The sequence below is a fragment of the Sceloporus undulatus genome, chromosome 4 (assembly GCF_019175285.1).
Source record: "Sceloporus undulatus isolate JIND9_A2432 ecotype Alabama chromosome 4, SceUnd_v1.1, whole genome shotgun sequence".
In the NCBI taxonomy this organism is placed as follows: domain Eukaryota; kingdom Metazoa; phylum Chordata; class Lepidosauria; order Squamata; family Phrynosomatidae; genus Sceloporus; species Sceloporus undulatus.
In genome coordinates, this window is record NC_056525.1 from 45,243,316 (window position 1) to 45,263,166 (window position 19,851).

Here is a 19,851-nt window from a genome sequence, read left to right on the forward strand (position 1 = left end):
GGAAGTATTTTGCTTCAGGCGGCAAAAGCTGCTATAGGTTATCTTCAGCTTTACTTGCTAGGCTAAGGATGAATGTACAGAATACTTCATACAGTGGTCCCTTCCTTTACGTGGGGTATCTGTTCCAGACCCCCCCCCCCCCCGGTGTAAGGGAAGTTCCACGGTTGCTCAATCCCCATTAAAGATAATGGGGCTTGTGCCCACAGTGATGTGCAGCAGTGTGTCACGGGTGCACGTGCCATTGCTTTTTCCGGCGCTGCTTCTTCTGGCACCGCTTCCAGCTTATGACGCAGGCGTGCTCTATAACTAGTTTTCCCTTTTTTAAAAACTGCCTTGGAAATCACCACTTACATTCACCAACTGGAGCAGAGGTATGAATAATCCATAGTTTCAAGGAGGAATCCATATTATCCATGAACAGGTCCAATCTGTTATATCTTTGGTCTAAAAGAATCTCCAGTTAGTAAGAAATCTTACGAAAATATGGTAGTACATGAGCAGTAACAAGCATAGGCTAGAAATCACATTTGTTGCAGTGGTGGTTGGGGTTGAGAGAGGAGTGAAGAGTTAATATTTCATTGCTCAAGCAACAGGGTTGAACTGATGTGAATACAGTGGGCCCTCCCCTTATGTGAGGATCTGTTCCGGATCCCTCTGCGTAAGGGGAAATCAGTGTATGTTGGAGCCCCATAGGAAGTAATGGGGCTTGCACCTGTGGCACGCACCCCATTAGTTCTTCCAGAGTGCGTGATGGGTTCTTCCGGCATGGCTTTCAGTGTATGCTGAAAGCCCTGTGTGGTGTGCCTCCGTAAGCATCCTCTGTTTGTGGAGGGGCACCCTTACTTGTACTGTAACTTCAATATAGTGCGCCCGCACCATACGCGGGCGCGCCATACGCAGCCTTGAGCATACGCGCTCAAGCCGTGGGGTGGAAGGGGCGGCGCATCCCATTCAATTGAATGGGCGTGCATGCCCGTTGTGCCCTGCGCCGCTGCGCACGAGCCCCATTGTTTCCAATGGGGCTCGAGCATAGGCGGAATTCACCTTACGCGGCGGGATCCGGAATGGATCCCCCGCGTAAGGCGAGGACACACTGTAATTGGTACCTACAGATGGTTATGAATTCCCACACCCTAGTAGGGAATATTTGTATTAAGTGTTCCAGCCACTATTCATGCTCTCAGTTTACTATAATATTTCATTGATTCATCTTTTTTTCCCCAATCAACAGACAATATTAATAAAAATGAAGGTAGTAGGAATAGAGGAAGATTATATTACATATGGATTGACTCAGTCAAGGAAGCCATGGACCTGAGTCTGCAAGACCATAGTAGGGCTTTCAATAACAGGATATCTTGTAGGGCTCTCCAAGATGGATCACCATACATCAAAGCCAAATTGATGGGAATTCACAACAAATTTTATGTCTCCTAGCACTGGCCTGTTTTGAGGGTTTGGCTAATTGCGTAATTTTTTTAACGTATCCTTTTGTGCATTTGCAAGCCTTACAGTTTTTTCCATGCAGGCTAGCATCTCACTGTTGTACTATAGTGGTGCTATTTCACTACAGTCATGGTGGTACTGAACATCTGTGTCTAGTATTAGAAGTGAAATGTTGAGAAAATGTTTTTTTGGAATGCAACAACTCTTCCTATAAAAGACAAAGCAAATGCACCCATGTTCAAGTCTACTACTAGGCTAACTGTAGATACGATTATATGAATGTTGCTTGTGTGCTTTCAAGTTGTTTCTGACCTGTGGCCCTAAGCAAATCTATCATGTGATATTTTTGGCAAGATTTGTTCAGAAGTGATTTGCATTTGCCTTTCTCTGAGGATGAAAGAGCGTGACTTCCCCAAAGTCACCCCAAGGTATACATGGCTGAGCAGGGATTCTCCAGAGTCATAGTCCAATACTGAAACCACTGCACCATGCTGGCTCCCTTGAATGTATGATATAGTCCCAAAAATGGATATGCTCATACCTGCATAGTATTACATAATTTTGCTTTTGTTTACACCTGACTCACCCTCACTTTGAACTATGACAATGCTTAGTTTCAGTTGCTCTGTGACTGAATATGTTCATTGTCTAAACAGATTTCAGAAACATTCTTCTGTTTCATTGTGATCTTGGAGTGCTTCATTAATAACACCCTAAAGAGTTCAGCACACATACTTGTGAGCTTCTACAGTGTAGTATGTATATCAGGTGCAAGGTTATTTTCCCCCAAACATTAAAATAGTACAAAAATCTATGCTAGAATATTCATAAAAATTCCTTGCAATACTGTGGTGATGTGATCAATAGACAGATAGAAACATACAGTTGACAGAAATACAGGATATTCACATTTAAGCTGATTATATTGAAAGAACATGACCAGTTAACTCCCCTTTATGCCCATGCTTTCCATAGAGTCAAATTGTCTACAAATATTCTAATCCTATACAAAGAAGTTAGTATAGTTTGCTCTTTAATTAATGGGTAGCATCTCCACTCTGCTCATCTCCATATATACAGTGAGTGAAATCTGTTTGCTTATTCCAACTAAAATAGAACCACTGAAGCAATTCCTGCATGATACGTCTAACTTATCTAAGATGCATTGGCTCAATATTTATACGTACTGTAATTGGAATTTGCAATTCAATTTAACCAAGCAGATTTTGTGTTGTAAAGTAAGAATGACTACCCTCAGTGGTCTAGGCTTACTAAAAATGAGAGGGAACCAATCTGATTATCTAGTCATTCATAGAATTTAACAATCCAGATGTCTGCCAAAATATGTTCTGAACAAATTTTAAACCCATTATATAACCAGGTTAGAAACGGACTTATATGTTTTCAGAATTGGAAAATCTGGATTTGAATCAAAACATAGCTGTAATAGCTGTTCACAAACCTATTCCAATAAAAAACAATCCAGTCTCACATATGTGCTTTTTTGCCTTCTGTACCTTTAGGCATGCCTTGCATAATAAAATTATACTGATGGGGTTCCCTTCCCCCAAAAAGCACACATTCACCCGATCTATTATTTTAAATTGAATATCATCACCAAAGGGAAGCTGGGGATATAACATTAGATACACAGTCATCTGTGAGTGGAAGTTCTTTGCAGAACATATTGTTCTGTTGAACACAGGGGCAAAGCAGACAGGCCAAATGGAGTGATCTGCAGCTGCTTCAGCTGTGATCGCACCAGGACTGCAGCAGCCGGACACCGCAGTCCCAAATAGCTTCTGGGTGGCTTGGGGGCATGCGTTGTTTGAAAGCCATGCCCCAAAGCACTTGAAAGGCACTTTATTTGGCCTGTCTTGTTTTGGGCCTTAGTGAGAATATAGTAGTCATCAGTAGATCTGATTATCTGTATCAATTCCTTCAGTCAGTTATAACAGAACCTTTCTGCTTGTGCTGATTTAAGAATTACTAATTTTGGTATGGTTTCTTTGGGGAAATTTCCACATGCTTTCCCCTTCTGTTCATATTGTTTCCACCATTCCTCTACATTGCCTGTGCTGGCTAAGACTGATAGGAGCTTCAATCCAACAGTATTTAGGAAATTGGCCATTTTCCTACTTAATTTAGAAGAGCCTCTGCTAATTTTCCAAGTTCCATGGCTATTCCTGCAGGCACACTTTAAATCCATAGCCAGATTCTTCGGATCTAGAACTGTATTTTGCCAGTACCACAGCCTCAGTCATACTGTAGTTAATATACTTCTATTAACACTCCTTACTCTTTTAGACTAGCAGATCTTGCCAGATTCTCAGGCACAATTTTCTACTGCCCACAATGACAACGAATGAGTTGTATGGCAGGAAAAAGTGGGTTACACAAAGACTAGACAATACCTGTGGATTGCCTATATGTGCTTTAAAGGCACATTGAACTGGACTAGAAGCTAATACAAAATCAGTATAGATAAGCATGAATCACTTTAATGAGCTCTTTATAATCTGCTTGATTAAATCAGGCCACAGGATTCTACATTAGTTCAAGCTTCAAAGCCAACATCAGAGGCCTCACCCACTGCCAGTTTTTGATGGGCGGGAGCATTCCTGTGGGCAATCCAGCTTCCACAGGAAAATAATTTTATCACCCTCTATCTAAAAGTCATTGTCTTCCATAAATTCCTTTCTGCACCTTAAAATGTATGTGTTTTATATCCTACCTTCCCACTTTAAAATGCTCAAGGTGAGTATGTACAGTACATTGTCCTGGTACTGAAGTCTGATCTATCAATGCCTAGAAATTATGTTTTTCTATTATGTTTTCTTTCCTTTTATCTTGGAATACATTTTCAGGTAAGGTCAAATGAGACCTAGCAGTTTTTGTTTTACTAAGGAGCAGTTCTATGGAGGCTGCTTGTGCTCTTAATGGTATCCCCCCAAATAAGTAATCCTCCTTCCTTAAAGAACTTGGTTCCATGAAGGAGGAAAAGGTGGATATGAGTGCCACAGAACTACATCTTCAGGGAAACTCATAGAATTGGAAGCGACCACAAGGGCCATCCAGTCCAACCCCCTGCATGCTGGAATACACATTCAAAGCACCCCAGACAGATGCCATCCAGCCTGTTTAAAAACCTCCAAAGAAGGAGGCTTCACCACATTCTGAGGGAGTGTGTTCCACTGGCAAACAGCTCTTAATGTCAGGAAGTTCTTCCTAACGTTGAATCTATTTTCCTGTAGTTTGAATTCATTGGTGTGGGTCCTTTCCTCTGGAGTTATAGAAAACAAAGATGCTTCATCTTTAGTAAGACATCCTTTCAAATATTTAAACAGGGCTACCATATTGCCTCTTAACCTTCTCTTCTCCATGTTAAACATCCCTGGCTCCTTAGGTAGCTCCTCATAGGGCATGGTTTCTATACCTTTCACCATTTTGGTTGCCCTCCTCTAAACATGCTCAAGATTGTCCTTTTTGAATTGTGGTGCCCAAACTGGACACAGTATTTCAGGTGGGGCCTGATCAAAGCAGAATAGAGTGGTACTATTACTTCCCTTGATCTAGACACTATATTCCCATGAGAAAGCCATGCAAATTTAACATCAGATATTATGGCTAAAGCATACCTGACAGAAGTTCTGTGGTTACAGAATTATTATTATTAACCAGCATCCTTGGGCGGCTGCTTAGATTGAATATGGAGCCTGTGATGTTCCAGGAGATATTTGTTTACATGGGAGAAAACAAACATCTCCTGGAACATAATAGGCTCCATTTTCAAGGCATAGAAACCATTCCCTATGAGAAGCGACCTAAGGAACATAAGAGCTGATGATAAACTTGCATTGCAGTGGGGTGGTTATCTGTGTCTTGATTTATCATTTAGCTTTTATGATTCATTGTTTTCTTTTGCATATTGCCTTGGACATTAATTTAGAATGGTGTCCCATACATATATCTATAGCAGTGGTTCCCAACCTTCCTAATGCCGTAACCCTTTAATATAGTTCCTCATGTTGTGGTGACCCAAACCCATGAAATTATTTTCGTTGCTACTTCATAACTGTAATTAAATAGGTGTTTTCCAATGGTCTTCGGCGACCTCCTTGAAAGGGTCATTCGACCCCCAAAGGGGTCCGACCTACAGGTTGGGAACCACTGATCTATAGTGAATGGAAGCTAACATCTGAATGGAAGTCTTACACAGTGGTAAAGCCTCCCCATCTCTTCTGCCTTGCAGTTCCCCATTTCCCCTTAAATTTTTCTTTGGATCCATCGCCTACCAGAGTAGATTCTGCAACCGCATGAGAAAGTTGATCTTTGTTAGATTGACAGAGAAGCAGTGCTACCAATGGAAAAATGTCTTTGAATTTCATCCAGTGACCTTCCTTTTAAGCTTGATTCAACTACACTGTGGTGGGAATTGTGTGGCCCTCCACATACTGTTGGACTGCTACCTTCAGTTTTTATCAGGTTTGGCTGTGCTGGTTAGGGTTGCTGGGAGTTGCAGTCTAGCAACATCTGGAGGGCTCCACAGTTTCCACCCCTGAACTAGACCAATACGTTGTCCTGAAGTATAAAAACTTACTGTGACTTCCCATGGGTTTATGTTTAGCTTATTTCCTAAGACTGCACCTTTTAAGCTTTTACTGCTACAGTTTGACTCTGTTGCTGTTGTTGTTGTGTGCCTTCAAGTTGTTTCGGATTTCAACATATCATGGGTTTTACTTGGCATGTTTGTTCAGAGAGAGTTTGCAAGTTTTGCCCTTCTAATTGTCCTCTTTGTATAGGGCTAGGATTTTTAGAAACCTGAGCACAAGTACTAGAATGGAATCTGAATTTCAAGTGTGAGGAGGTTTGATGCCAACAATTTCCTTTTAATCCCATTCCCAATGATTTTATCTGGGGAAATTTTTAGATAAAAAGTAACTACATTTATTAACTTCTACTGATCAGAAAGCAAGTTTTCACAACACAGCACTTCTCCCTAAGATCCCCATCCCTCCTTGCTTGCTGTTTCTGTTAACTCTCCCATTATTTGTTCTCCGATAGAAAGTCAAATTTGACAAACCCAAATTTAGCAATCAAGCATGTAAATGAAGTATACGACCTATTTATGTAACCAGACTTTGACCTTCTCAGTTGTAGACTTGGTTTGTTGGTGTACAAGTTCTCTGTATTTCATGTTCCTGTTTTTTTATTGACTGTTCTTACATAGATTTTCAAAAATTTGAATGATGGGCTTAATTAACATTCCAGCTCTTGTAGGTTAGCCATCTGTATTAATCTGCCTTAAAAACAACTTTGATCTACCTTTTGGTTCCTTCAATTATCTGAAGTCACAGACTATTAATATTGCACTTAAGCCTCCTTTAAAGCTAACTGACACTGAAGGAGGAGTGTTCATTCATTCATCTCCTTGGGCCTACTTATAAAGGCATGCTCTGTAAGACTTCATAAGATAAGAATTTGTTGGTTTCTTGTATTTCCCTGAAGGACTGGTGTAATGCCTCAGCAGCTAGTTTGTCTTTGGTTTGTCAAGACAGACTCCTTCCTTATTAAAATAAAGCCTTTCGCTGTTTTTGTCTGAGGTGATGTCTGTGTCTCCCTCTCCGCCCTCACCCCCTTTTTGTGATAATCTCTTCTGTAGATCCCATTTGCTGAGATACTAGATTTTTCTGGTTTTTCCTAGCAGGCACAGAGACCTAGTTCATACATACAAGTCATCACTTGACAACTTTGCACTCTAGCTTTGATGTCTAGCAACTGACTATATGCACTGAGAAGCACTTTGCTTGAGGTAATGTAGGTGCTCTACCTATGATGTTACATCTGTAAGGATCTGTTGATACATTAACACCATATCTGATGTTGCAATCATTAAATAACCATGTACAACTTGCAGTCTTGTGGCTTTCCAACTTCAATCACTGGAACAATAATAATTAGTTGTTTAAAACTTAGTTTTTAATTTTCTACATAGTCTTCCATTGGGAATGATTTACAAATCAATATACAAAATGAAAGGTTCAAACAAGGTCAGTAAGAGAGGGAAGGTAGCTATATATCTCTCTATATAAATATACACATAATATACAAACACACGCATGCTGGATATTGCATATATGACATGTATATACAGACACTAACATACATGGTGTGTAAAGGTATTTCATCAGATATGTTTCTTAGCTTCAATGTAGGACGGGATCTTGATAAGATATTGGACATAGTAGTATCAATGGTAAGAACTATAGGAATTCAGTATTTAAAGGTTAAAGATGACAATAACACCATGGATCATGTAATTTGAGTTTTCAGTAAAACTCAAGTAGGAATTATATAACAAAAGCCAAGGAACTTTAAACCTGCAGTCAGCTCCTAACACTCTCTTGTCCTCCAGCTCAATCTCTCCTGTGGTGTGCACTGAGTCACTTCTTGGTAGCTGTTCCTTTTCCCTGTGTCTTCTCTCTGTGTCACTAGGCTTCTTTCTGCCTGCTTTTTTAAACCTCCCTACTTAGTTCCACATATATTGATACGTCTTTTCTATGTTTAATCTTTTATGGTTACATAAGAGTATCCTATTTCAAGAGAAGTTGAGTAGCAATGGTCTCATGTGATACAGGAAAATGAACCACAGGCAGAAGACCTTGAAATAGTCATATCGTAGATGGTGCTTGTGTGTTGGGAAAGACTAGCACCTGTACTTATTTAGAGACCTAGCTAAGTAATCAAGCTGCCAGTAAGGGGAAATGAATCTTTCCTGACCCTGATTGTGCATCTACCTTAGCAACTAGTTGGACTGAGCTTTATGAGTGCTGATGTTGATAAAATCAGTATGGTGGATGATCTACCTGGAACCTCTTCATTCTGTAATGTGTACTTTCTAGACATTTTTAATACTCCATAAAAAAAAAAAAACAACCCAAATGACTCCTGTTAAATGGAATTTACATTGTAAGCAACATATGTGAAGACATTAGAAATACAAAAAGCATTTCTATTTTTAAAACAGTCACCCTTTTAGGAAAGCAGGAGGTGAGATATGGAAGACCCTTATTTCAAAACAAATGTTGACATTTGCAGAGCACTGGCCTCCATAGACCACTGATATACATACACAACTTTTTTACACCAAAAGGCCCCCTCATAACCCCTACAGATGGGAACAGTTTTGCTATGTTTTCAGACTCCTCTGGACTGTTTTAGGTCTAGGAAAGGCCTTATTTCAGACAGAAAGTAAGCAAGATATCAACTTTCCATTTGAAAAAAAGGCCTAAGATGGTGAAAATGTCCCCTATAACCTTAGGGAGCTGGGGCCAAGTTTTCTCCACTCTGGCTTTAAAATCATGTTTAGAGACATGATACATGGTGACTGAGGCATGTTTGAAATTTATGAAGTTTTTGGGGTCTTAGAACATCCCCTGCTGCAGTATCTGTAAGGCCTGTACAATTGGGTTGCATGTTTTTCCTCTGTACAACAGGCAAGGGCAGGGCTTGCTTTGGACAAAGAACTATCTAGCAGAATGCAGAAATAATTATGCATAGCTTTATACACTTTGTTTCATTTCCCTAAATTTAAAATGTTGCAGTAGATTTCTAACATTGGTTAAGTAATTTTCTCGGCTCCCAGCTGCATGTGATATAGACTGTTCCAGTGAGATGTTCTTCTATTATGAGACACAACTAAGATACAATCCACTTCTTTTAACGTCAGTATTTTGAATTCCAACTAAAGTATACTCCCTAGGACCAATTTTGCAGTCCCTCAGCATCCTAATACTCCACTCCCCATTTTTACGAATTCAAAATGTTCTCCCTCGCCTGACCCCCATTGTAGCTTGTTATGTATTTGAGGCTGTTCTGGGTCTAGCAGAGGCCTTTAATGAAGAATTAAATTGGTTTAATGAATGCCAGTTAACTTCCCTGTTAGATAAAGGCCTGTCCTAGAAGTAAAACAGCCCAGAAGAGCTGCCAACACATACATAGCAAAATTATCCCCACATCCTCTAGGATGTTTGCAGGGTGTTAAAGAAAAAAAAAATGTCCTCCCCACAATCCCAGGAAGTTGTCTATTCCTACTATGGATTAATCTACCTGACCTTCAGAATTTTAATCAGGCTCCTTGTAGGTTAGGAATATTGTGTAATATGAAGTCCACATGGAAAGCCAGTGGTGTTTACTGTTTTATGTACAATAGCATGCTCAGCATTTGGCAAGCCAAATCCCTAAGGCAACAATACTAAACACAATTACTTGAGAATAAATCTCATTGAATTCAGTGTGGGACACACTTCTGAGTAAACATGCTCAGAGCTGTGCAATATTGTTTCTGGATAAGCAGGTAGCTTCCTTTGATCTTTATCCTTTCTGGTAAATTTACTGGTGCAGTAAAGGGCAGCTGTGTAAGTTATTTCATGTGTGAGCATAGCAATCCTGCTGGATTTGATTTCTGAATTTGGTGCACAAGGTGCTCTTTGCCTACTTCATTACTGAAGGAAGAAAGTTCTTCATGTGGCTGATTACTACCTGGGAACCTGGCTGACAGCAGCACTGATTAATAGCTTATGCCAAGAATTCAATTATTTCTTAATGTATAACTTCATGTGAGACCCTCTGGAATTCAAGTGCTTCCTATTATACTAGCTGCACCTATCTTCTTTTGAGTAAGGCATAATGAGTCTTCCTATTATATATTTGTCAATCTTTACTGTCTATGGATAAGGCCATAAGCATAGGTAACAACTGAGGAATTAAGAACTCGAGTTCTGTCTAACCAGAACTCTGCCATAACTAGACTTATTAGATATGCCAAATCAACCTCAAGGGACAGAAGGAAAATGTATCCAGACTGTTTATAACATTCTTCACTTCTCCTGGGTTTCAGTCTTAAGGTTTCTCTCCCGACTCTATTAAGAGCTTCCCTAAAGGTACACTTACTGTATGTATCATAGTATTTCCTCTGAGGTATTCATGTGTTAGGAGAAAATTCCTTTAATAAAAATGTCCTCATAGAACACTGGACAAGTTATTAATGTTGACAGCTATGCTATCTCAGCAAAGAACAGATTGGAAAAATTATTTTGGGCTTTTCCAGCAACCTTCAATTCTTAAAAGGCTAGGGCAGTTTCTCCAACTTGTTCATTTTGGAAATGAGTCCATCAAAATTATAACACAAATTTACTTGAATGCCTTAACCCCACAGTGACTTTAACTGCCATCAGTAGGAATCTGGCTCCCTATTTGCTATATGTTACTGTAAGCTGGTGTGGTGTAGCGGTTTAAGTAATGGACTAGGATTATAGGAAATCAAGGTTCAAATTTGCACGGCTGTAGAAACCCATTGGGTGACCTTTGGTAAGGCACACACTCTCAGCCTCAGAAGAAGGTAATGGCAAACCCCCTTTGAATAAATCCTGTTGAGAGAACCCCATCATAAGGTTACCTTAGAGCTACCATAAGTCAGAAATGACTTCAGTGCACACAACAGCAGCTGTTCCACAACAGAACTACTGGTTCCTTTAGATGGGAAGGCAAGAGGTATAAATTCTCTTTTATAATTTCTATCCTTAATTTACAAAGAAAGTTGAAAGGTTTATGGTTAAAAGTGCAATCCCAAAGCCATAATATATTGTTACTGTCTTCAGACATGAGCTATGTCAAGCCTTTATGAGTGCTGCTTAAATTATTATTACAGTATAATTGGATCACAATATACGTAATGGTTGGCTTTAGTGCAGTTAAACTGTGTTGGATTAACACTGGTTGGTAAAGATATGTCACGATGGGAATCTTTGATTTATGATTAATAAGCCTGTGTCTTGCCTTTCTCTTGAGTGTATGGGTATGTTTAGTATTTAGCTTTCTTCCTTGTAGCACTGGCAGCTTTAAAAATGGAGAGTGCTACAAAGCAGAAATATTTATGTACTGTTTGTTCTTCAACAGTCTGGATGGGGGCCTCTAGCTTAAGGCTGCCTTCCTGAAATTTTCCAGCTCACAGGCTCTAAGAATTTGTGCTTATGGGTTCTGGTGGAACTAGGACCAAGGAGATGCAGCCTATCCTAAACAGTGAGCTAAACTTAAAACTGTCTCATGGTCTGGCTCTTAGAGGAGTGAGGTTCCAGACTTCTTCTGTTCTTTGATTTACCACTGCACTTCAATTCACAGATAGCCACACTATTATAACAGACCTTGGTTTTGGGACACATTAATTTCTTGGGAGTTACATTTTAGATAGATAGATACTGTAATTCATTAAAAAAACTCAAACCCTAGGCTCTATGAAAACCAGCATTCCATAATGAAGTCCAGACCTATTTAGTAAAAGCCTTTAGACATTATTTTGTAAAAGCAGAATTGATAATGAATCTCATTACAGAGAGCGAGAGGGGAAGAGCCAATGATGTTTCTATGTATTTATGCTTTGGCAGGGACAGTGGTGTCTATCATATTAGTCATAACATCACCCAGAACAATACCTGCTCTGTCACTGTCCTAGGACAAGATTCTCCATCTTAACACTCCATTATGATCTGCTGTTGATCCCACACAACTCATCAGGAGTCAAAAATATCCCAGAAAACCAAGTCATGATTGGTTAGGGAGCACAGAAGCTTCTGGTTTTGCTACAGCCGTGCTCTGTTATGCAATAGCCAAGGATTTAAACTCTTTTCTAGTTTTTCCTCTCCTGAGGAGGAATACTCTGCATACTGCTGCAGGGAGGAGGAGACAATGCTCTAGCAAGCAATATGTGGACTGGAAGCACCTTGCAGGTGATCAAGCCCTGTTTCCAGAAGAAGCAATAAACTGGGCTGTTTTCCCAGAATAGCCATTGCCCCAAGTTGTTGATGGCTACAGCATGGTGTCTTTGCATAGGTTTTTTACTGAGGAAATTTACATTGGGTCTGGAAAGGTGAAGGACTGTTTATAAGTGAGAAGTGAAGGCTGGTGTAGGTGTTGTGGGAAACAAAGCAATCCGAAGGCTGCTCCTTGTTGTGTCCCTGCTTTCTGGTGCCAGTAGCAGTTCATCATCAGCAAGGTAGGAGAGATGGGTAGAAAAGCCATTGTCATATCCTTTTGCATCTGCTCTTTGTTGACATGGAATGAGAGTCATTGAAGGGAAGCTATAGGCATCTAGGACTGATGAGCAGCTTGAAGGCACTCGAAAGATGTCTGGTGCCTCAAATATATGATCCATGTCAGAGAAAGCAACAAGGGCCTGAGTAGAGTCATATGAGCTCTTCTCTGTGTCCTCAGACACATAGGATTGGGCACAGCTCTCCTGAGCTTGCCTTTTCTGCTTCAGTAACCGCAGGTCATCTCTGAAATGGGGGTTAAAAAGCAGGTAGAGCAGGGGGTTCAGGCAGGCTGGCAGAGGAAGCACCACCAACAGCACAGATTTGATGACTTCAGGGGTGATGAGAAAGAGACTGAGCATGGAAGAGAATGTTAGGAAGGCCACAGGGCAGTAGAGAAGACAGTTGGTGAAAATGAGCCAAGCAACATGCTTAATCATAGCACAATCCCATACAGAGTCAAACTCACCTTTCAACAGGTTGCAGTAGAGGCGGATGTATGTCCCCGTGATAATGAGGAAGCAGAGGGTGTTTACCAACACCAAGGTCACCATGAAACCCAGCATGGAAGGCTTACCATCGGGGAGTGGGTAAGGTAGGCAGAGTGGAGATGCGCCATACTCCCCAACAGAAAACAGAGGCAGCACTGCAGCTACCAAAGAGAGTGACAAGCAACTCAAGGCGCCTGCCTTGACAGTGCCAAAGGATGGAACCTTTCCATATGTCCGCATGCATGACACTGAGAGACTGCACTGCACAGTGGCCAGTGTTAAGAGAAGAATGGAAGCCTCTGAAGCAAAGACAGATAGGAATCCAGTCACCTGGCACCCTATACCCGTTTCCCACCTGGCTCCATATTTTGCAAAATGACCAAAAGTGAATGCATCCACAAAGGCCAGAATAGCACAATACAGGCCTGTCAATATGTTGGCACCAGCAATGGTGCCAATAACAAACTTGATGGGGGAGAGATAGCCAGGTGAAGCAAAGACAACCACCATGACTAGCCCATTGCACAACATGGAGACCAATGTGATCAGCCAGATCCCTAGGCGGATGACCCAACTCTCAAACAGGTGATCACAGGGCTTGAAAGGACCTAAAAAGGAAGGAAGGAAGCAAAATTACAAAATGGATGGCAAGGATGATGCAACAAAGCAGGTGACACAGTACCATGCAGAGCTTCAGCTCAAAAGTGAGACATGTGAACATTTTGTCTCATTTTGCATTTAACAGAGGATGAAGAAAAAGAAACGTACTGAGTACTTAAGCTGAGATAGCTCTATGGACACATGCCTAGAAGTAAGGTGGCTCACAATGAAAAAAAAGGAATAATAATGGTGCACTTCTCTTAGATGTGTTGCTCAACAGATGCAACTAGGGGCTTGGAAATCAGTATTCAAAGTACAAGGGGCTTATTTGAGTCTTATTTTGAGGGGGGGGGCAAAGAACTAAATGGAGTGCAAAAGATAGTCCTCTGAAAATCCTGCATTCTCTTAATCATCTGCAAGATATTGGCCAGCAATAAGTCATTTTCTTTAGGGCAGTAAGGGCTAGAAATAACCCGAAAAACCCACAAAAAAGCTAGAAATGTGCTTTATTTTAAAAAGAAAGACTGAGATTGCTGTTTTACACTACATGAACTTAGAATTGGTAGTGGATGAAGAACTGAGATATCAGAATAACAGTTCTGAATGCAGAATTCACAGACATTGCCATGTTAGTCTAGATAGGTATGCAAAAAGATTTTGTAGCATATGATGAGGGAGACTCAGCATACAAAAACTTACACTACAAGCTCTCTCTCTCTGTTAGTTTCAAAGGTGCTACAATACCCCTTTGCGGTGATATATGTAATGTTCATCAGTGAGTATCACAGAATTAGTATTTTCTAGGAAGCTTTGTACTTCCATATTTAGATCAACTAAAAATGTATTATAGTCATCACTTTTAATGAAACAAAGCTTTTTATCAATGATATCTGTACAGTGGTACCCCGGGATACGAAATACCCAGGTTACGAAATTTCCGGGATACGAAAAAATCCCATAGGAAATAATTGTTCCGGGTTACGAATGTTTATTCGGGTTACGAAAAAATTTTTTGGTGCTTTTTTCGGCTTTTTCGCACGAAACGCGGCTTTTCCCCATTAGCGCCTATGGCAATTCGGCTTACGAAGGCTTTTCGGGTTACGAAAGCGGCCGCGGAACGAATTACTTTCGTAACCCGAGGCACCACTGTATTTTAGCATTTTTTCTTACTAGGGCTTGGTGTACACTGGATGTTGGGATATAGCTTTGAATCATCAAGTTCCAGCTGGAAGTCATCTATGTCCAGGTCATCTAGATAACATACAAAAAGAAATACAGATACATACAAAAAGAAAGTTGTTAAGGAAATACTGGTAATTGTAACTATAAAGGACTATTATGGATTATATAAAAGTTATATAGATAATAAGCTATTTAGGAAAGACGTCAATGGTGTTAACAATAGAATTTATGTATAAAATAGATGATTCAATTAAAGGATGCACAAGAAACATTTTGTAAGGAGACTTAAAAGGATTTAAAGGTAAGTCATATAATTGATACATTGTATATATTCAGTTTAAAGGATGGGAAGGTTGTTTTTAATGTTTTTTCGTTTTTGCTCTATATATTTTTTGTGTGTGTGTGTACTTGTAAGTTAGTTTGTAATTTTTGTTTTTGTATTTTGTTTTTGTTTTCTGTTGTATATATATGAATGGTTTTTTAATAATAAAATCATTTTTTTTAAAAAACAACAAAAAGAAATACATCACAGTTATGTTAATGTTCATCTTTGTATTGTGACATGTGACTTCGTTTCTCAGTCACAGCTATGGAAATGGTGAGATTTTGTGCTTAAAGCAGCAGGCCTGAAAAAATGTGACAGATATGTTACAAAACAATATATCATGTTATAAATGTATTTTCTTAAAACATCTGTCTCCAACAAAACCCAATGCCACTCATCATTTTAAGGGATGTATTTGTCTCATGATTTCAGAATCCATAAATATATCTGCGGAGCATTTAATGGTATTTTCCACAGATTTCACAGGTTTGTACTTGGCAGCCATTTTGAGACTGTGTGCTTGAGACCGTGTGCTCATTGCTGAAGGGGTGGAGCTTCTGTGAGTCACATCTGTGAGTCACAAGGGGGCGGAGCTAGCAGACTAGCTTTATATACCAACTTCCAGACCCTTTCAGAGCAGTCCGGCCAGAGAGAGGAGAAGGAGAGGAATTTTAGTTTTAGTTTTCTTTAACTCAACAACTCTACTCAAGTGGCATCAGGTTAGAATCAGATATTGAAATAGAACCTTGCCTTTAAGTATCAGATAGCAGCCACTACATTCCTTTAAAGAAGTATTCCCAGTAGATTGACTGTTATAGTCATTACTAAAGACTTTGCAGTATGGACAATGAGGGATCTGCTGTAGTCACCTGCAACTCTTGTGGGATGTTTCTCTTCTTGCCCACAGAAGTCGAGAACTTCACATGCACCAAGTGCAAGTTGGTAGCACTCTTGGAGGAGAAAGTGCAGCAGCTGGAGTCAAGAGTAGCTACACTTCAGCATATTAGGGAACAAGAGGATTTCTTGGACACAATAGAACTAACCATCTTGGATGAGTACCATGCAGAGGAAGATGCTAGGGTGGAAGAGGTCACTTGCCATACACAGGAGGCAGACAGCTGGAGGAATGTCACAAAGAGAAGTAAGCCAAGAAGGAATTGTTCAGGGAGCTTGCAGCTAGAGAATCGATTCGAAGCTCTTTCCCTTATCAAGGAGGATGAAGAAGAGCAGCATGGACAGACTTCAGGGACAGAGCAGGGGAGCCTGAGAGTCCCACCCGAGGGAACAGTCGCTGCTAAGCCTCGGAGGAGGCGTGTGGTCGTAGTGGGGGACTCCTTGCTGAGGGGTACAGAAGCAGTGATATGTAGGCCTGACAAGATGTCTCAAGAGGTGTGTTGTCTTCCAGGTGCAAAGATCCGTGATGTGACAGAGAGGCTGACAAGACTGGTCAAGCCTACTGACAAATACCCCTTCCTTTTGGTCCACGTGGGAACTAATGATACTGCAAGACACAGCCTTCAGAACATCAAAAGGGATTACGAGGCGCTTGGTAGGAAGCTGAAAGGAATGGATGTACAGGTTGTCATCTCGTCTCTTCTGCCAGTTGAAGGGCATGGTCCAGGAAGGGAGAGGAAAATAGCAGATGTGAACAACTGGCTTCGCAGATGGTGCCGCCGAGAAGGATTTGGATTCTTCGATCATGGGCTGCGGTTCCATGAGGAGGGACTTCTTGCAACAGACGGGTTGCATCTCACGCCAGTTGGAAGAAATATTTTTGCCAACAGTCTCAAGAACTTGATCAGGAGGGCTTTAAACTGAGTTCCGAGGGGAAGGGAGACAATATTAAGGAAGGCGAAAGGGATGGCGAAAATAGTCAAACTGACATAGAGGAAACAAGAAAAAAAGTGCAAGGACCCAACAGTGGGAGGCAAAAAAACTTGCACAAGCAGCAAGTAAAAGGGAACTATGGTCTGCGATGTCTCTACACTAATGCACAGAGCATGGGAAATAAGCAAGATGAACTCGAACTCCTAGTACAACAAAGCAAATATGATATAATAGGCATCACTGAAACCTGGTGGGATGAGTCTCATGATAGGAATGTGGAAATAGAGGGGTATAACCTTATTAAGAGAAATAGGCCAAATAAGAAAGGAGGAGGAATAGCACTATATGTCAGAGATATTTACACCAGTGAAGAGATCCTGGACATCAATCATGGAAGCCAGGTGGAGAGCATCTGGATAAGAATCAAAGGGGAGGGAAACAACAAGGATGTTACGGTGGGAGTCTACTACAGACCCCCAAGTCAGACTGAGGAATTGGATGATATCTTTCTAGAACAGATGACCACACAGTCAGAAAAGAGAGATGTAGTAGTGATGGGCGACTTCAACTATCCTGATATTTGCTGGAAGTGAAACTCAGCAAAATCCTCAGTCTAGCAAATTCCTCACTTGCCTGGAAGACAATTTCATGGTCCAAAAGGTGGAAGAGGCAACAAGGGGGTCAGCTATTTTAGATCTGATCCTAACCAACAAGGATGACTTGGTTAATGGGGTGCAAGTGGTGGGATCATTAGGTGGAAGTGACCATGTTCTCCTGGAGTTTGTAATACAGTGGAAAGGAGAAGCCAGGCATAGTCAGACACGCATCCTAGACTTTAGGAGAGCGGATTTCAGTAAACTTAGAGGAATATTGAGGGTGATTCCATGGTCAGAAATACTAAAAGATAAAGGAGTTCAGGACGGATGGGAGTTTCTCAAAAGAGAGATACTGAAGGCACAATTTCAAACAGTTCCAGTGAGAAAGAAAAACGGGAGGTGTCTCAAGAAACCAGGATGGATGACTAAGGAACTTTCAACCGAGTTAAGTTTGAAACGGAACATGTATAAGAAATGGAAAAAGGGGGAAATCACAAAAAAGGAATTCAAAGAAATAGCAGGCATGTGTAGGGGTAAAGTCAGAAAAGCTAAAGCACAGAATGAACTCAGGCTTGCTAGAGAGGTTAAGAACAATAGGGCTTTTTTGGATATGTCCGCAGCAAAAGGAAGAAGGAAACGGTAGGGTCACTGCGTGGAGAAGATGGCAAAATGCTAACAGAAGACAGAGAAAAGGCAGAATTACTCAACACCTTCTTTGCCTCAGTCTTCTCAGAAAAGGCAAAGGGTGCTCAACCTGAGGATAATGGAGCAGAGGACAGAATAGGGGAATTTCAGCACAGAATAAGTAAAGAGATAGTAGAGGAACACCTTATTAATATAAATGAATTTAAGTCTCCGGGACCAGATGAACTCCATTCAAGGGTATTAAAAGAACTGGCAAATGTAATATCGGAGCCATTGGCAATAATCTTTGAAAACTCCTGGAAAACAGGAGAGATCCCAGCAGACTGGCGGAGGGCAAACGTTGTCCCCATCTTCAAAAAGGGGAAAAAAGAGGATCCCAACAATTATCGTCCAGTTAGTCTGACATCAGTACTAGGAAAGATTCTGGAGCAGATCATTAAACAGAGAGTCTGTGAACATCTAGAAGGCAATGCCATAATCACAAAAAGTCAACATGGGTTTCAGAGAAACAAGTCATGCCAGACAAACCTGATCTCTTTCTTTGATAAAATTACCAGCTTGGTAGATGAAGGGAATGCTGTGGATATAGTATATCTTGATTTCAGTAAGGCCTTTGACAAAGTTCCCCATGACATACTTGCAAACAAGCTTGTAAGATGTGGGCTAGACAAAGGAACTGTTAAATGGATCTGTAATTGGTTGACAGCCGAACCCAAAGGGTGCTCAACAATGGCCTCCTTTTCATCCTGGAGAAAAGTGACCAGTGGGGGTCCCACAGGGCTCTGTCCTGGGCCCAGTGCTATCAACACTTTATCAATGACCTGGATGACGAATTGGGAAGCAACTTACAAATTTGCAGATGATACCAAATTAGGGGGAATAGCTAATACCCCAGAGGACAGGATCAAGATTCAAAATGACCTGAAAGACTAGAAAGCGGGGCCAAAGCTAACAAAGAAATTCAACACGGAGAAATGTTAAGGATTGCACTTAGGGCGGAAAAATAAAATGCACATATAGGATGGGTGAACCTGGCTGAATGAAACTACTGTGAAAGGGATCTAGGAGTCCAAGTAGACCACAAGTTGAACAGGAAATGACAGTGTGATGCGGCAGCTAAAAAGGCCAATGCTATTTTAGGCTGCATCAATAGAAGTAGTGTCTAGATCAAGAGAAGTAATAGTGCCACTGTATTCTGCTCTGGTCAGACCCCACCTAGAATATGTGTCCATGTCTGGGCGCCACAATTCAGAAAGGACATGAGAAACGGGAGCGTGTCCAAAGGAGGGGCGACAAAAATGTGAAAGGTCTGGAAACCATGCCCTATGGGAACGACTTAGGGAGCTGGGGATGTTTAGCCTGGAGAAAAGAAGGTTAAGAGGTGATATGACGCCCTGTTTAAATATTGAGGGATGTCATATTGAAGAGGGAGCAAGCTTGTTTTTCTGCTGCTCCAGAGAACAGACCCAGAACAATGGATGCAAGCTCCAGGAAAAGAGATTCCACCTGAACATTAGAGGAACTTCCTGACAGTTAGGGCTGTTCAACAGTGGAATGCACTCCCGCGGAGGGTGTATAGTCTCCTTCCTTGGAGGTCTTTAAACAGAGGCTGGATGGCATCTGTCAGGGAGCTTTTGATTTGGATTTCCTCG

The 19,851-nt window shown here is 41.0% G+C and overlaps 1 protein-coding gene across 1 annotated transcript in view; it reads right to left on the reverse strand.

The window, feature by feature from the left end:
• Positions 1–8,732: 8,732 nt before the first annotated feature.
• Positions 8,733–19,851, reverse strand: part of LGR6 (leucine rich repeat containing G protein-coupled receptor 6) — a 119,573-nt gene continuing 108,454 nt past the window's right edge. The window contains exons 14-15 of the mRNA XM_042464278.1: positions 14,795–14,875; positions 8,733–13,632 (exon numbers count right to left, since the gene is read on the reverse strand). Of these exons, the coding sequence (XP_042320212.1) occupies positions 12,383–13,632; positions 14,795–14,875 (1,331 nt within the window). The 3' untranslated portion in view covers positions 8,733–12,382. The remainder of the gene's footprint in view (positions 13,633–14,794; positions 14,876–19,851) is intronic.